The sequence below is a fragment of the Podarcis vaucheri genome, assembly GCF_965113315.1.
Source record: "Podarcis vaucheri genome assembly, chromosome: 4".
Taxonomy (NCBI): domain Eukaryota; kingdom Metazoa; phylum Chordata; class Lepidosauria; order Squamata; family Lacertidae; genus Podarcis; species Podarcis vaucheri.
Window position 1 is genome coordinate 75725969 of NC_138762.1, and position 16378 is coordinate 75742346.

Below are 16378 nucleotides of genomic sequence, written 5' to 3' on the forward strand. Positions count from 1 at the left end.
TCTCCAAGCTTTGAATTTCTGTAATACTGAGCCAGCTGTGCTTTGAACAAGCTTCAGTATTTTGCTCTGCCGTATTGTTTTCTTTCTAGAACAGAATGTGGGGTTGCCCTTGAAGACTTCTTGGAAACTACTGGCCCATAAACTGGCAACAACCAGATTAGCGGCTGGGATTCTATCTAGAACTATCTAGATTCCTCTGTGTCAGCTCCTAGAGTTGTTGAATTTTTCTGATGTGTCTAGTAACTTCATTATGTAATTTTCAGTGTATGCTGAAGATGCATGTTTTTACTCTGGCCGTTGACACTTGAGATATATATTTTAGAACCTATCTGGAGCATTTCCCCCTTCTTTATTTTACTGCCAAATGACTTTAAAAGGAAAATAATTTGGTTTCCTTACCAAAAGGATCATGCAATCTTTAGGTTTGTAAAGATGCAGGCTGTACAATTTCTCTTTTGGAGAGTTTTTGTTTGCTTGGTTTCTGTTGTAGCTGGAAGCCAAAGGCCGCATAGCTCCTTGCTTGTTCCTGGAAGCACAGAGAGAAGGAAACCTGCTAAGCTCCATCCCCACTCTGGTTAACACTTTCATGTACGCAAGTGTGGGTCAGTAACTGTATATTACAACACAGTCTACAGCCATTATTCAGTCTACAGGGGAAGCTCTGTCCTCCCCATCTGAAACTCTCCTAATTGACTTCTGGGGCCCTGGGTCATAGAATATGCACATCCAGGACTTTTTTTTCAGATGGAACTCACTGAAACTCAGTTCTGGTACCTCTCAGGTGGTGCCATTGCCATTCTAAGAGAACAAGGGAGGCATTCATGGTGAGTTCCAGCACCTCTTTTTCTAGAAAAACAGCACTGTGCACATCAGGTCTGAATTCAAGCTTGACTACCCATGGCTTTGGCCTATTACACGAAGTATTGCCAGTTATTGATGCAATGATGAGAAAGTGTTGCTGCTGTTAGTATGTACCGTATTTTTTGCTCTATAAGACTTACTTTTTCCCTCCTAAAAAGTAAGTGGAAATATGTGTGCGTCTTATGGAGCGAATGCAGGCTGCACAGCTATCCCAGAAGCCAGGACAGCAAGAGGGGCTGCTGCGCAGTGAAAGCAGCAATTCCTCATGCTGTTCTGGCTTCTGAGATTCAGAATATTTTTTCTTCTTGTTTTCCTCCTCCAAAAACTAGGTGCGTCTTGTGGTCTGGTGCATCTTATAGAGCGAAAAATACGGTACATAGCCATTCCCGGCTGTCTTCTGATACATTAAGGTGCTTTGCATTACTAAAAGAGGAAGACTGTAAGAGAGCAGAAATGGAATTTGTGTCCAGTCAAAGCCAAGTGATACTTGGCATCACTAAATCCTGATAGTGGTAAGATGCCAGAATGTGCTGTCATTTATATAACACAGATTTGCAGATTTTAAAAATGAGAGCAGGAAAGATGATGGAAAAGCATCCATCCATAATGGACTGGTAGATATCACAATGGATAGCAACCGGAAACCAGATGAAGATAGAATAATAGTGAGACCGCAAATGAAACTTGTCAAGTGTACAGTCACCGTGAAGCATTAGGAAAATATTTCCTGTAAGCAAATTCCCTGACAAATTGCTAGAATTCATATGTAAATGTGAGCATGAAGATGGTCTTAAAGTTGTGTGGATGAATGTTTGTCCATTCCAATTTCCTTTCTCATTTGGTTTTGGCCCAACTTTCACATCATGTCCATCTCAACTTTGGGACCCTCATTTCTTGCTGCTACCTCATTTTAACCTTACCTCCGGCTCCTGCATGCTTTCATTCTCCTTTTAAGTCTTATTCAGTTGTAGCTCAGAGATGCTAGCCACAGGGAAAAGTAGGGGAAGCTGAACAAGTTTACCCCATCCTACTTTATTTCCCTCCCCACTGCAGAGGCCTATCAAGAGGTCCACCAACTCCAGCTTTTTCCAGCTTGCAAGAGAATAATGTTCAAATTCTGTCCAGAGGCTACAGAGTAGGGAAACCAAATTGGATGTAATAGATTTTCAATTACTGCTGGGATTAGTGCTATTCTCAAACTGTCACAGACTTTTCACAAGCACAGCTGCCATGGCGCTAACCTCTTGCTGATCTCAGTGTCCCAGTCACAATTTCTTTGCAAGATGAGATGCTGTAGCTGCCCTTCATTTCATGTCACAAATTGCTAGTTTCTGGTCCAAGCCTTCCCTGCTCTTGTCAAGATCATGGCAAAGGCCCTTATTTCAGATTTCGTTCCAGTGCTCCCTTAATCGAAATCAAAAGCAGTCTGTTCAGACAGCAATGAACGAATGACACAGTTCATCTGGAAGTTCACAGGTGGATGACTATAGTCTTCCACCAATTTGGAAATGATGGAGGCACTGGCACAATCTTCATGATTTTTGTGGTGTTTGGTCTTCTAAAATGCCCAAGCAGCAATGTGGTAGGTTTGAATGGCGTGTGTGTGGGAGTCTGTGGGAGAAAGTATTCCTATCCTTTGTTGTTAACTCCTTAAAGTTACTCCTTACAGCAGCTTTTCATTTAAGGAAAAAGTCAGGGCTTCTGTTTATTTGCATTACTCCCCAAAGTAGCTTTTAGAAATAATAATTAATAATTAATAATAATCACCTTCACAGTAGAATCAGATGTGTTGAAACTAAGAAGTTTGAGGGGATGTGGTAATATAGGAACATATTGTTTTTCATGCATGGTGGGAATGTAAATTTGTCCACACATTCTGCACAAGGGTCTTCAATATCAGTTCCAAAATTGTTAAACAACCTCTCTCACCAAATCCAGCTTTAGCCCTGCTCTCATTAAACCTAGATTCTGATTTTACTATTCAACATAAATATCTAACTTTCTTTTCACTGACGGCTACACATCTGGCATGCTCTGGTCCATGGGGTCACGAAGATGCGGATATGACTAAATGGCTAAACAATAACAACATATTTGGTGATAGACTTTTTTAAATAATTTTTTAAATCCCAGGCTGAGCTACCCCTTGAGGTACGGTTCAACAATATCTGGGATGGCAAAAATCCGCCAACCGCATACAAATCGATCAGGACAGCCTGATACAAAAACACCCACCCACCCCATTCACACACACAGGAAAGCAAAGTTCACCACAGCCAATCACAAACAAGCAAACACACCCTACGCCAACCCCAACCTCTCTCGCCATCAAAGGAACGCAAGTGAATAGTAAAGAGAACCCGCACAAGTGATGCTGACACAAAACCCCACACATACATTAAGTAGAATAGAAGCATTGCCCCACTCACATGCCCCCCTCCACCTCTTTCCCCCTTTTCTTCCTAAGGTAACACTAATGTCTCAACAAATGAAACTGATCTGTGGAAAATGTAACTTGAAAAAAAGAAGACATTGCATATACTTTTAAATACATCTTTAATTAAAAATACGTGTTGTTGTTGTTTTTTTTAAAAAAACAATATCTGGGACAGGGCTATTTCAGAGTGACTAGCTGGGTAGCAAAAGTTGTTATAAAGAGAGACACCATAGAAAATTTCTTCCACTAGTTTCGCAAACATGTCTATGGAGAGCCTAGGTTGACCATTAATGCCCTAAGATTATGTAAAATGACATTAGACTCTTAATGCTATGTCCCCCCCCCCCCCGTGGACATTGTATTAAATCGGATTTAATAAAAAAAGAAAATGAAAGAAGAAAGAAAGAAACTAAGAAGGGGAGAAAGCTTGTGCTGCTGTAACCTTATTCTTCTTCAAGTAGACAAAGAAACACCAGACACTTAGATCTACAACTCACATCAGCAGCCAATACACATTTTCATGCGGAAAGTCAAGGAAGCAAAATTACAACAGAGTTAAAACAATTCAGTTGCAGTTAGAGGGGACTCAGGGTCATACTGCACAATGCTGTCTAGCACAAAGTACATCTGCATGTGCAGCAAGGCTGTGTGTGTTGGGGGTAGACCAGAAAGGCTTGGACCCCTAGTTCTCTGCATTGGGCCTCAGAACTCTTGTCATTTTAGGCAACTAATTGTGCTCCAGTGTAAAGGACACATTTTGAAAATAAGCACTTCATTCTATTGTTCTTGCATGCATTTTTTTTGGGGGGGGGAGAGGGAAGGAACAACCCATCATTTTTCATTATTCCTCCAAATCAATAGCCCAACTTGCTATCAGCAGAGATCTGTATCCCTCCCCACCCTGCTTCCTAATCTCGCTTTCATTTTATCTTACTCATACATTTTTGTGTTTGAAACAAATAATCAGCAAGTTTCTCAGAATATTTGCTGAAGATGTTGTTTTGGCAACACAGCTCTCTCTCTCTCTCTCTCTCTCTCTCTCTCTCTCTCTCTTTCTCCGCCTTCATTGAGGACAAAGACAGGTCTGCCTCTGAAAACCTTCAGCTATTTATAGACAGGGAGGTTATTGTTCAGGTGATATCCTTTCAGGTGCATGTGAAATGATTGATTTCCCCCTCCTTTGCATCTAAGTCTGCTAGCTGATCTAATTGAGTGGCAAAGCCAAAAGATAAAGAGCCTCGATATCAGCTCGAATTTGTTTTTGTTTTGAATTACAGGTAATGGGACATTGATCGGAGCATCTGCAAATGTTGTTTGTGCAGGAATTGCAGAGCAACATGGCTATGGCTTCTCTTTCATGGAATTTTTCAGGTACCATTTTAGACTCGAAACGAATCTGTGTTTAAATTTGCCTCTAAAAAAGTGGGGATTTGCTCTACAAACCAAAATGAGTCAGGCAGAATAGTCCATATGGCACAGGGGTGGGAAATCTGTAGCCTTTTGGATTATATTTGACTTTGACTTCCATAAGCCCCAACTATCACGATGATGAAAGTTGTAGGTCAGTATTAACAGGTGGGCCACAGATTCCCTAGCTCTGATATAGTATTTAAGAAAAAAAGGGGGGGGGGCTGCTGCTGGTGGAAGCCAATGACATATAAATCCATTTTGGTGACACAAATGGTATTTATTGCAGGGATTGTGTTTGACAATTGAAACGCCTTCATCTCTCTAATGAGAATAACAATAAATGGAGGGGGCGAACCCTTTTCATGTAATTGTTTTTTCCCACATGAGTTGTTATAACACAGGATTCTCATTGCTAACGTTAAAAAAATCTATAAAATATATATTCTAATATTTTAAAAATATTGTCAATCATAAACATGGAGGGGTGGGATAGCAAATTTGTGAGATCATAACGAGGGCTGAATTATTTACAATCTAAACTGATTTCGGCATAACTTAAAAGATTTCGGTGGTGTTTGGCACAGAATACCTGATTTAGTTTAATGCAGCAGTCCTCCAAGATAATTATGTTTATCACTGGCTTGCATCGCTACTTCTGCCTTATGATCAATGAATGCCTTAACTATGCCACACCATCAAAAAACATAAACAAAAAAACAACAAAGAAATTAGTTTAAGTTTGTTCTGCAGACATAGATATGGCTGTTCAAGATGGTAGACTATTAGGTGCTAACCACTGCAAAATTAGATTTGCTTAGCTGTATACAGAAGATAGCTTTTCTGAGGCCAGGGCAATATGATAGAGGCATCATTACCCACAGTTTACAGTCCCCTTTCCCAGTAGCTCCCTTGTAGTGCTTCAAGAACTTATGGAAACTGTTTAACTGTGGACCAATGAGCATGTGTGCCAGAGATTTTGCTCAAATAATGCTAGTATATCTTACCACGATGAAGTCTCTGAAAAAACAACCATCAGCTGCACTTAGCTGTTGATGTATGCCGGGTTGTGCCAGATAACATTTGGTATAGGATTAAAGGCACATGGTGAGATATGAGCTTTTTACTATATTTGCGTTTGTTTGCTTAAAAAATAACAATTGCATTCATTTATGCATTCCGACTCTAAAAATAAATAAATCAGTGCACAGTTGTCGTAAAGTATGAGAAGATTATTGATGCGTTCAACGAAGCATGTTCTCAACCATCCTTTCTAAATATACCCCACCAGGGAAATAGATGTCTAATAATATGTATTTTGATTTAATTTTGGATGACGGCCACCGTAAACACTTTTCTTTAGAGAGTTACGTTTGGGCACTTGTTTCCCCATTGTCATCAGTTTCAATATGTTATGTTGGAATCGCAGTGTTTATCAGATGATAGCATACCATAATATTATAGGACCACCGTCGGATCCCTACTTTCAAGGTGTTAAAGATGTGGTGTCAAATCTTATGGTTAGCTTCTGTTTCATCACTTCCTGGGAGGTGGGTGGCTGTCAGTGACAGACCCATGTCCCAGTTTTGTCCATTTACTGGAATGAAGTCCATGCAACTGAAGCTACCATTCTGGGTCACAAGCACCCTACTGGTAAGCAGTACTATCTGCTGAGAAGGATAGTGTTGGAATAGTCTCATGGTCACCTAGTTCTGCCTCCTGCCATTGTGAAGTGCATTTTCTTTTACCCAGTTAACGTAAGAGACATTTGCACAGAAACTGTAGCACTATGATTGGTCCTCCATTTGCATTTCTCACAAAAGGTGTAGAATATCAAATTGCTGCTAGCCTCTGCTTTAGAATCCTTTCTGAAATAGCTATGCAGACGGTCAGTTCGGATATAACCTTTTCCACATGTATGCTTCCATGAGAATACTTTCATAAGCACTTCCATGGACAAAAAACCCCATCATGTCAGAAAAGGTGATTCTCCCCCTGTGATTCTGCATTTGGAGTAAACATGTTTTTTTGTGTTAAATGATGCATAGCCAAACAGTAAAGGTCATGTGGATCATTACACCAATGTGCTTGTCATTACTCTCATTTATGATCATAAGCAAAAAGAAAAGTCTGTTGAAAAAAGAAGAAAGGTTTTTGCTTTTAGTCAAAAGGAGGTCAACTCTTTTAAGAAATTAGGTAAAGGTAAAGGGACTCCTGACCGTTAGGTCCAGTCGCGGATGACTCTGGGGTTGTGGCGCTCATTTCGCTTTATTGGCCGGTGTACAGCTTCCAGGTCATGTGGCCAGCATGACTAAGCTGCTTCTGGCGAACCAGAGCAGTGCACGGAAATGCTGTTTACCTTCCCGCCAGAGCGGTACCTATTTATCTACTTGCACTTTGACATGCTTTCGAACTGCTAGGGTGTCAGGAGCAGGGACCGAGCAACGGGAGCTCACCCCATTGTGGAGATTCGAACCACCGAACTTCCAATCGGCAAGCCCTAGGCTCTGTGGTTTAGACCACAGCGCCACCCACCACTTACTCCCAAACTATGTTTTTGCATCTAACATGCAATTATTATTATTATTTTAATTCAAATTATATCAACTGGGGGTGGTGGGACTGATAATTAATGGGATCAGAGCCCTGCTTTCATCTTGAGGAAAATCCCTTTCTAGTTCAAAACTGCTAATGCTACAACACAAAAACACAAGGAATAAGCATCAGATAAAAATACAGGAAACCACAATATCTTTAGCAAAAAGTGGATGAACCAGCCAAAGAAAGTTAGCCAAGACTGAATAAAAAAGCTTAAAAAAGAAACCAACCAAAAAGGGCTTATTGTGTTTACATCATAGATGGTCAAAACAGCTCTCCTGAGAGTAGACACTACAATGAAGACAGCCCTTAAAAGTGCTTGTGCTAAGTGCATCTCAGACTCTCCTGATGACCTTAGTGGACAAATTTAGGATCAAATAGGAGGAGGCAGTCCTGTAGGCATCCTGATCCCAAGGGCATGTAGAGCTCTAAAAGTAAACCCCAGCAACCAGTGCAACTGTTAATCGAGTTACATGATCCTAAAATCTGGTCCTGGTCTGCAATCTACCTACAAGGCATGAGATGTAACCAAGGCAATGTGTAACCACAGCCAAGTCCATCTTTCCTTGCAATTGGTGCAGTACTGTTGTTAACCTGATTTGCAAGGGCAGTGCTGCCCCATCCAAGAGAGGCTGAATCTACTTGGTCTTCCTAGCTAAGAACACTTCTGTCTCATCTGGATTAAGGGAATGTCATAAATTATAATGCTATATTCCATTAAAAATGGAGTTTTTATATTTTGAAAATATGCCACCCCAGTCCATTCCTACTTAAAATATTTCCGGGACATCCAAGTTTTAAAAAATAAATTATAAATGAAGCTAAGGTTATAAACTATTTGAAGATAATTGGCAACACCATATTATGTAAAATAAATAGGTCCATATTGATCTGGCAGATCAAGTTCTTCTTTAAGATGCTATTCCCATCAAGGCCTCAACTAACATATGGAACCCTAAATAGAATCCTGTACTATGTAGATCTTTGTGGGCTTTGACTGCTTCCTGTCTCCTCACTCTATTATGGTGGAAAATGAGGACCACTGCTTTGCCAAGCTGGAAGACTTTTCAGGGCTGTGTTCTTGGGTGCTTAGTTTTATTTTTTAAATATTAAAGATTTTACAGCGAATAGTCGAGGGCTTTATGTGGCAGAAATCAGATGCTTCTAAATAGAAATAAAAGCTTTTTATGGACAAGATTTTTACGGCAAATATGCCAATACCTGTCTGAAAGAACATGGCACATTAAAGCCTGTACAAAGAATAACTGTCTTTACACACATCCAGCTGTGTGTATGTATTGCAAATCTGTCACAGGACTGATTAATCGCATGCCCATGTAATATTAGAGATGTCAGAAACCCTCTTGTGCTCAGGAATAATGCTTCGGAGTTTTTGTTAAAAGGCCCTCCTGCAGGGTTATTCTTTTAGCTGTGCCATTTCCTACATTTGGTACAAGTGTTTCAAAAGAAAATTCTAGGAGCTTAAATTGAGATCAAAGGAGAAACTAGCTTTTATCATACTGAAAGCCAAGAAAATGAAAGATCCATTTCGATGGTTGGGTTAGCTGCTTGCTTTTATAAGATGGGATGAATCTACCTGAGATCGGGGGGTGGGGGCGGTTTGGAGTTCATAACAACAAAAGAAAAATGGTCACAGACGAATCTCAACACAATCACATACCAAAGGGGAGGGGGAATAAGAAATAACTTGCTATAGAAAGAAGATGGGAAACAGAGAAAAGTATTTTCATAATGAAGTTGCCACAGGCCAGATATGTCACCTAAAATAGGGAAGGAGAGAAAATTGATTCAGTTCACATTTAAATGATAAATCACATAATATGCACTTTCCAAAACAATATATAAACTGAAACACCACCATCCTTTGAAATTTGCTCTTTCTGAATTTTGTCTCCTGACAATTAATATGTACACAAATATGTACACAAGAGGATCGGGTGGCTCTGTGGTATAAACCACTGAATCTCTTGGGCTTGCCAATCAGAAGGTCAGCAGTTCAAATCCACGCAGCAGGGTGAGCTCCCATTGCTCGGTCCCTGCTCCTGCCATCCTAGTAGTTCGAAAGCACATCAAAGTGCAAGTAGATAAATAGGTACCACTCTGGCGGGAAGGTAAACGGTGTTTCCGAGCGCTGCTCTGGTTCGACAGAAGCGGCTTAATCATGCTGGCCACATATCCCAGAAGCTGTACGCCGGCTCCCTTGGCCAATAAAGCGAGATGAGCGCCGCAACCCCAGAGTCATCTGCGACTGGACCTAATGGTCAGGGGTGCCTTTACCTTTACTACGACGACGAGGACTACTACTAGTAATAATAATAATAATAATAATAATAATAATAATAATAATGGCTGTTGTAAGATCAGATCAATTAAGAGTGAGAGTAGGGTTGCCAACAAAACTGGATTTTTCAACTTCAGTCAGGAAAACCATATTCTGCAAGGTACTTAGTACTGGGCTGAGTGAAAATTGTACATAGGAAGTTCTTCTGGGCCAAATAGTTCCTGTTTCTAGAGAGGACAAAGTTATTGATCCCCTTAATGGAAATGGCAGTGCTAGAAACTAAACTGCAGGTGTTGCCTGAAGTGTGACTGGTTGGAATGTTGAGTTCTAGTTTTGTGCTGTAAACCCAAAACTTGAAATATTCAGTTCAACTCAATGGGATTTGCTTCCAAGTAGACATGTATAGAATGGTACTCTTAGCTGACATATATACATGGGGACTCAATGTCCACCAGATACACCTGTTGTTTGGTTGACGAGGTCTGTGTCAATGTAGAGGTGCATATAAGTCGATGAGCTGGATGAAAAGGCTCTGCAAGCCTAATTTGGCCCAGAGGTTAATGTTTCTCCACTCCTGTGTTAAATACTGTACCATTAAAAAAACAAAAAACTAAATTTAATATTTCTTCTCTTTAACACAGTAACCCCAATATTTTCTAGAATTCAGTGAAGAGCTTGTGACAAAAGCTGCCCTTGAAAATGGGGACCAGATGTAGTCAGTATGACAGGTCAGATAACATGGCTTTCTGCAGCCTACCTCTGTAAATGCCTCCTCTGCTTGGAAACACTTAATAAGATTGGTGTGTAGGAAGAGCAAGTTTCAAAATGGGATTTTTGCTTATTAGATATTGGGATTTCAAATTATCTAATATATCTTTTAAAAATAGGTGGTGAGAGGAAGAGGTCTTATTTCTGAATTCGTTGACAGCCATAATTTATCTTGTTTGTGAGGCTGGCTTTGAAAGAAAGTGCACTCTAGAGGACCTAATGGAGTGATTAATGTTTCTGCAAATCAAATGTGCTTTGCTTACTTTAACTTGCCATCCTGTATCTTAATATATATTGTTTCCAGCTGGCATTAATTTGACATCCAGGCCACTCAGGAGACATTCTAGTCTTCAGGGGAAACAAGGCTGATTAAAGCTTACCTGTTTCTGTTCAGACTCTATCTGTTTCCTCTTCCTTTGCTGGCAACCTACTGGCCTTGATCTGGGCATATCACCCACAGAAAAGATAGAAGCTAATAGAGTTGTTATCTGTTGATTTAAATATTTTTGCCATTGAGTGTTAAGTACTGTACCATTTCTTTCCTGATGGAACGAAGAGCAGCCCCTGCCCGAAATGGGTCGCATCAAATGTTAGCCCTACTCAGAGAAGACCCACTGAAATAAATGAACCTATTCATTCATTTTGGTGGGTCTGCTCTGGGAAGAACTACCCTTGTATACAGTCCCCAAATGTTTATCTGAGCACAGGTAGGGCATCCATTGTTCACAAATGGACATTAGAGCATTTAAAGAGATGGACAAAAGTGGATTTAGTAGTGAACTAGATAGCCCTCTCCTCTAGCCCCACCATTTCCTGATCTATCTCCCCACTCCCATGTCCTCAGTTACAGAATAATGGGGAAAGCTGCTTTAGTTTAATATATTTTTGATAGTTGGCCCTTATCTGCCAACTGGACTGAAATATTTGACCATGGGTGCTTCTGTTGTGCCGTACCTTTCTGTACTTCCATTTATTTCTTTAACAAAATTCATATAGCACTTGATTGTAAAGAAACAACAGCCCATGCCTCCACGCAGCTTACAATATAAAATGAAACCTTAAAATCATAGGGAAAGGGTATTAAAAATGGATATTAAAAATATTCAAAAGATTATTAAAATCAACAGTCACTAAAACAAATAAGTAAGACATGTGTAACTTTTGCATATGTGGATAGGCCTGCCTAAACAAAAGTGTTTTGAGGTTTGCATGCATAAGGTATGCTAAATTTTGCGAATATTCAAGCTCAGTGAGCAGAACCATAGCAGAAACAATTGGGGGGGGGGAGATACACACAGCTGTCCATCCCAAATCCAGTTTAAAGCATAAGAAAGTAGAGCAGGAGAGGCCGTCAAGTTGCCCGGTGACACTTGGGCAGCAGATGCAGAGTAGGCCCACATGCCACACTCTTCTCCAGTATGTTGAGATGAAATATATTTGCATTTAAATTACAGAAAGTTTTTATAAATTTCATATATAGAGAGAAAGATATAGATATGCCTCCTTTTGTCCTGTTTCCTCAGGTGGATGTGTTTCCTCCTTTTCTGGCAATGTGATAAGCTGCCACTTATTTCTTTTCCCATTTCCCTTTTTGTTGCTGATCCTTGTGGTTCTTCCTCTTCAATTACTGAAGGTTTGCAAAGAGCGACTCTGTGTTGGCTTAGCGCAGGGGTAGTCAACCATTTCATACCTACTGCCCACTAATGCATCTTTCTTGATGGTAAAATTTCCTTACCGCCCAGTGCTCGATGGAAGGAGGATTCAGCTTGTGCCATAGAACCCCCTACCGCCCACCTAGAATCCTGAAACGCCCACTAGTGGGTGGTAGGGACCAGGTTGACCAACCCCTGGCTTAGTGGAATGATATAACCCAGGAAGTGAAACAATAACAGTAAGAGAATACCCCCCCCCCTTGCTGTTGCCAGTGGAAGCAGAACTTGATTAGTGGCAAATTGGCTGAGCTGTTTATAATTCAACACACAGTTCTTCCAGGCAGTTGCCTGGAATTGTTGTCTAGCTCAGCATACAGTAGTGTCGGTATTAACATCCCTTCGTTTGTTGCTGTCTCCTGCCAAATCTTTCTTTAGGAAGATAATCTGTGCTTTTAAGTGGGTGGTCCTCACTGTAGCATACCACAGTTTGAACATCCCTATATCTATCTGTAGAGCTTTGCATCTGCCCCAGTTGTATCTGACTTCCTGTTTGCCCCTATTCTCTGCCAAAATGTGTATTCTAGACATTGGCAGTATGGGCTTGACTTGTCAGGCAAATGTTTTTGCTTGTCTGCTGTTCTCATGGGTTAGTCACACTTTCCGCTCTCCCCTCATGTGTGTGAAGTTTCAGACATAACAGGTAGTGGTCCATGAGAGAGGTAATGACTTTTCGTGTACGACGCTGACTTTAAAATATACTGTGGGGCTATGATAATATGAACAACAGTCTATGGCTTAGATCCTTAGGTAAAGGTAAAGGAACCCCTGACCATTAGGTCCAGTCGTGGCTGACTCTGGGGTTGCGGCGCTCATCTCGCTTTATTGGCCGAGGGAGCCGGCGTACAGCTTCTGGGTCATGTGACTAGCATGACTAAGTCGCTTTTGGCGAACCAGAGCAGTGCACGGAAACACCATTTACCTTCCCGCCGGAGCGGTACCTATTTATCTACTTGCACTTTGACGTGCTTTCGAACTGCTAGGTTGGCAGGAGCAGGGACCGAGCAACAGGAGCTCATCCTGTCACGGGGATTTGAACCGCCAACCTTCTGATCAGCAAGTCCTAGGCTCTGTGGTTTAACCCACAGCGCCACCCGCGAGCTAACTAAAGGAAGTTCATGTAAATTGAGGGACACCTTTTTCATCCTGAGATGTGCATTTCCTTATCAGCAATTTTCTGAAGGTGACATGCCAGGGGCTGGCAGGGCTGGAATCAAAAGTGGGAGGACCAATGGAGGTGGGTCTTACTTTTGTACAGTTCCAAAATGTCAAAGGTTTTTCTACACGTGCACCTACATTTCCATCATCTGTCCAGGCAAGCAGAAGGCATTTATCCGAGTTCAAGGACACATTCCAGCTATTGCAGGTTATGGGGATGCAGCAGGCAGTCTAGAGACTCTAGCAACATGTAGATAGATAGATAGATAGATAGATAGATAGATAGATAAACTTTATTTGCATTAGCCAACGGCCATAGCAACATAAAACAAGCAATATATACAATTAAAAAGACAACAATGGGTAAAAAGGACAATCAAATGACCAAGATTATCATTCAGATAGTGGCCCTTAATCTCATTGCACCCTTGATAAACCTAGCAACCTTTGCTGTTGTCTGATCATTTTGATCTGATAAAAGAAAGAACAATGTGGCCACAGATGGGTGGCCTGGGATGGTAAGTAAGAGTGGGGTGATGATCTCATTCCTCAGATCTTTATAAAGGGGACAGGACAGGAGAATATGAGCCACTGTTTGCAGATTGCCATCTCCACATGGACAGAGTCGTTTCTCAGTTGGAATCTTTTGGTATCTGCCCTCAAGTATGGCAGAGGGCATGACATCCAGTCTGGCCAGTGTGAAGGCACGTCTGTATTTTGGGGTAGTTAATTTATACAAATATGGTGTCAAACTGAGAAGGGGGGAAAAAGGCATACCAAGGACAGAGTTTCTTTATAATGGCCAGATAGTTCTGTTGCTCTAAGTCCTTCAGACGCTGTCCAATTAGCCTTTTTGCTTTAATAGAGCCCATCGTGAGAAGCTGATTTGGGTGGAGTCCGCAGGAGAGCAATTTTTGGTGCACAATTTTAGACCATGCACTTTTACTTGTGTCACTAAGATCAGTAGACCGGGTGGATTTAGATTTAGACGGAGCCAATAATTAAGAGTTCTTTGCCAGGACTGAGCTTCTACAGAGGGAAAACTTGCCTCCAGTTGTAATGCTGCAACAAGTAATAATAGTGGTGTGGCAGCAGCAGAGTAATAGGAATAGGGCTGTTATGACCAGTGAAAGCTTATCCATGTGGGCAAATGGGGTGCTGCCCCATTAACCTCTACCTTCAGCCAGCCCTCACTTGCTGCCTTTCATACCTGCAGTCAGTTCAGGGAGTGGCAATGGCTGTAAGCTTCTTCCTCCTTAGTCCCAGGGATATGGGTGGTGCTGTGGTCTAAACCACTGAGCTTCTTGCGCTTGCTGATCGGAGGGTCGGCGGTTCAAATCCTTGCAACAGGGTGAGTTCCTGTTGCTCTGTCCCAGATTCTGCCAACCTAGCAGTTCGAAAGCATGCCAGTGCAAGTAGATAAATAGGTATCACTGTGGTGGGAAGGTAAATGGCGTTTCTGTGTGCTCTGGCACTCATCAGTGTTCCATTGCGCCAGAAGCAGTTAAGCCATGCTGTCCACATGACCTAGAAAGCTGCCTGTGGACAAACACTGATTCCCTCGGCCTGAAAAATGAGATGAATGCCATACCCCATAGCCACCTTTGACTGGACTTAACCGTCCAGGGGTCCTTTTCCTTTCCTTTAACTTAGTCTCAGTATTGCCCTTGTGTTGGGGTTGGAGTGGGGAGAATGGGGACAAAACTAGAATTAGTTGGTTCTGCCTGTTTTTGGCTCTGGTTCTTCCCCATTTGGTCTCCCTGCCTCACTCTTACCCATTCTCTTGAGTACCGTCACCGCTGGCTATGAGATGTGTCTCTATTTTCAGCCGTGTATGGGATTAACTGTTTCCTAAACAACCATTGGTTTTAGAGGTACACTTAAGAGTTCCTGCACTGTGATGTGTGTACAGGATTTGCTCAAACCTCAGAAATTTGGTTTGTGAAACTTGTTGTTGTTGTTGTGTTGTGTTGTGTTGTGTGTGTGTAAATATATTACACATACCATCCTAAGGAAGACTTGCCTCTTTTCAAACAGCATGACTTTCTACGGTGTGATAAATTGTAGTCACTTCAGAATGTCCCAACTCTACAGTTCTCAACAGAAGAAAGAGAATAATCACACTGTGTCTTTTCCTCACCCCCCACTAAAAAAACCCATTTGATCTGGCAACTGTACCTTGGAGCTAAGTGCTGCAACTATTCTGTAGGAGGAATTCAATTTAGAAATAAAATCCACAGAAGTTTAAAATAAATTAAATATAAAATCAATATCTCAGTACAGCTGCTTCTGCGCTGCTGGTTTGATGTTAAATTCAATTCCTGCCTTTTCATTCACACAGTTTTAGATTTTGTAATGTCAAGGGCTTCTGTACAAGGGGCCCATGATGTAAGGGGCTGATATGTACTTGGGGACAGAGGAACTAGGCAGACAAGTTTTGAAATGTCACACAAAGCACTTTGATTTGAAACATCCAGAGGTTATTTGTTTAATTTGTGGGACATTATTGCAGTAAAACTAACAATATTGCAGTAAAACCAACAATTCGTGCTTTCCAGATAGGCACACGAAGAAGCTGAGGGTCACAGAGCTTTCCTGTAAATTTGCTAGAGAGAATTCTGTGAAATCGCTTCCTTTGTCTGTCTTGGCAGGAAGCTGTAACACTTCCTTCTTGCCTGGGCACTCTCCTCTTTCTTTATCATGCTTTGCAGCTGACCACATGGGAATATCTGAGCTCTGAAGCTCAGACACCATTTCTGAAGTTGCATTTTGTAATTAGTAACTTAGATAGAAATTATAAACCTGCCTTCATTTTGCTACTGTAATTCCTGCTTCCATGCCTAGATTATGTAAGTAAATACTACTTTTATTTCTTCACAAAACAATTTGTGCATTACTGTATTTTTATGGGGGGAGGGGGGAAAGAAAAAGGGTAATACCAGGAAAATCCCGTCTACAGTACTTTAAAGCATCCTGGATTATTGTTCCTAGAAGGTTAAATCAACCTTTTCTTAGCTTCCAAGTTTAACTTGCAAAGGATGGTACTCTCCTGATCTCACTAATGTGAGCAATGAAGGATAATAACTAAAGTTACTAAACAATATATCCACTTCTACTGTCAAAATCCATCCCTACATT

The 16378-nt window shown here is 41.2% G+C and overlaps 1 protein-coding gene across 3 annotated transcripts in view; it reads left to right on the forward strand.

Annotated features, from left to right (window-relative positions):
• Positions 1-16378, forward strand: part of OCA2 (OCA2 melanosomal transmembrane protein) — a 161886-nt gene that overhangs the window by 125661 nt on the left and 19847 nt on the right. For all 3 annotated transcript variants that reach the window (XM_082220070.1, XM_082220072.1, XM_082220071.1), the window contains exon 23: positions 4576-4669. In XM_082220070.1, the coding sequence (XP_082076196.1) occupies positions 4576-4669 (94 nt within the window). The remainder of the gene's footprint in view (positions 1-4575; positions 4670-16378) is intronic.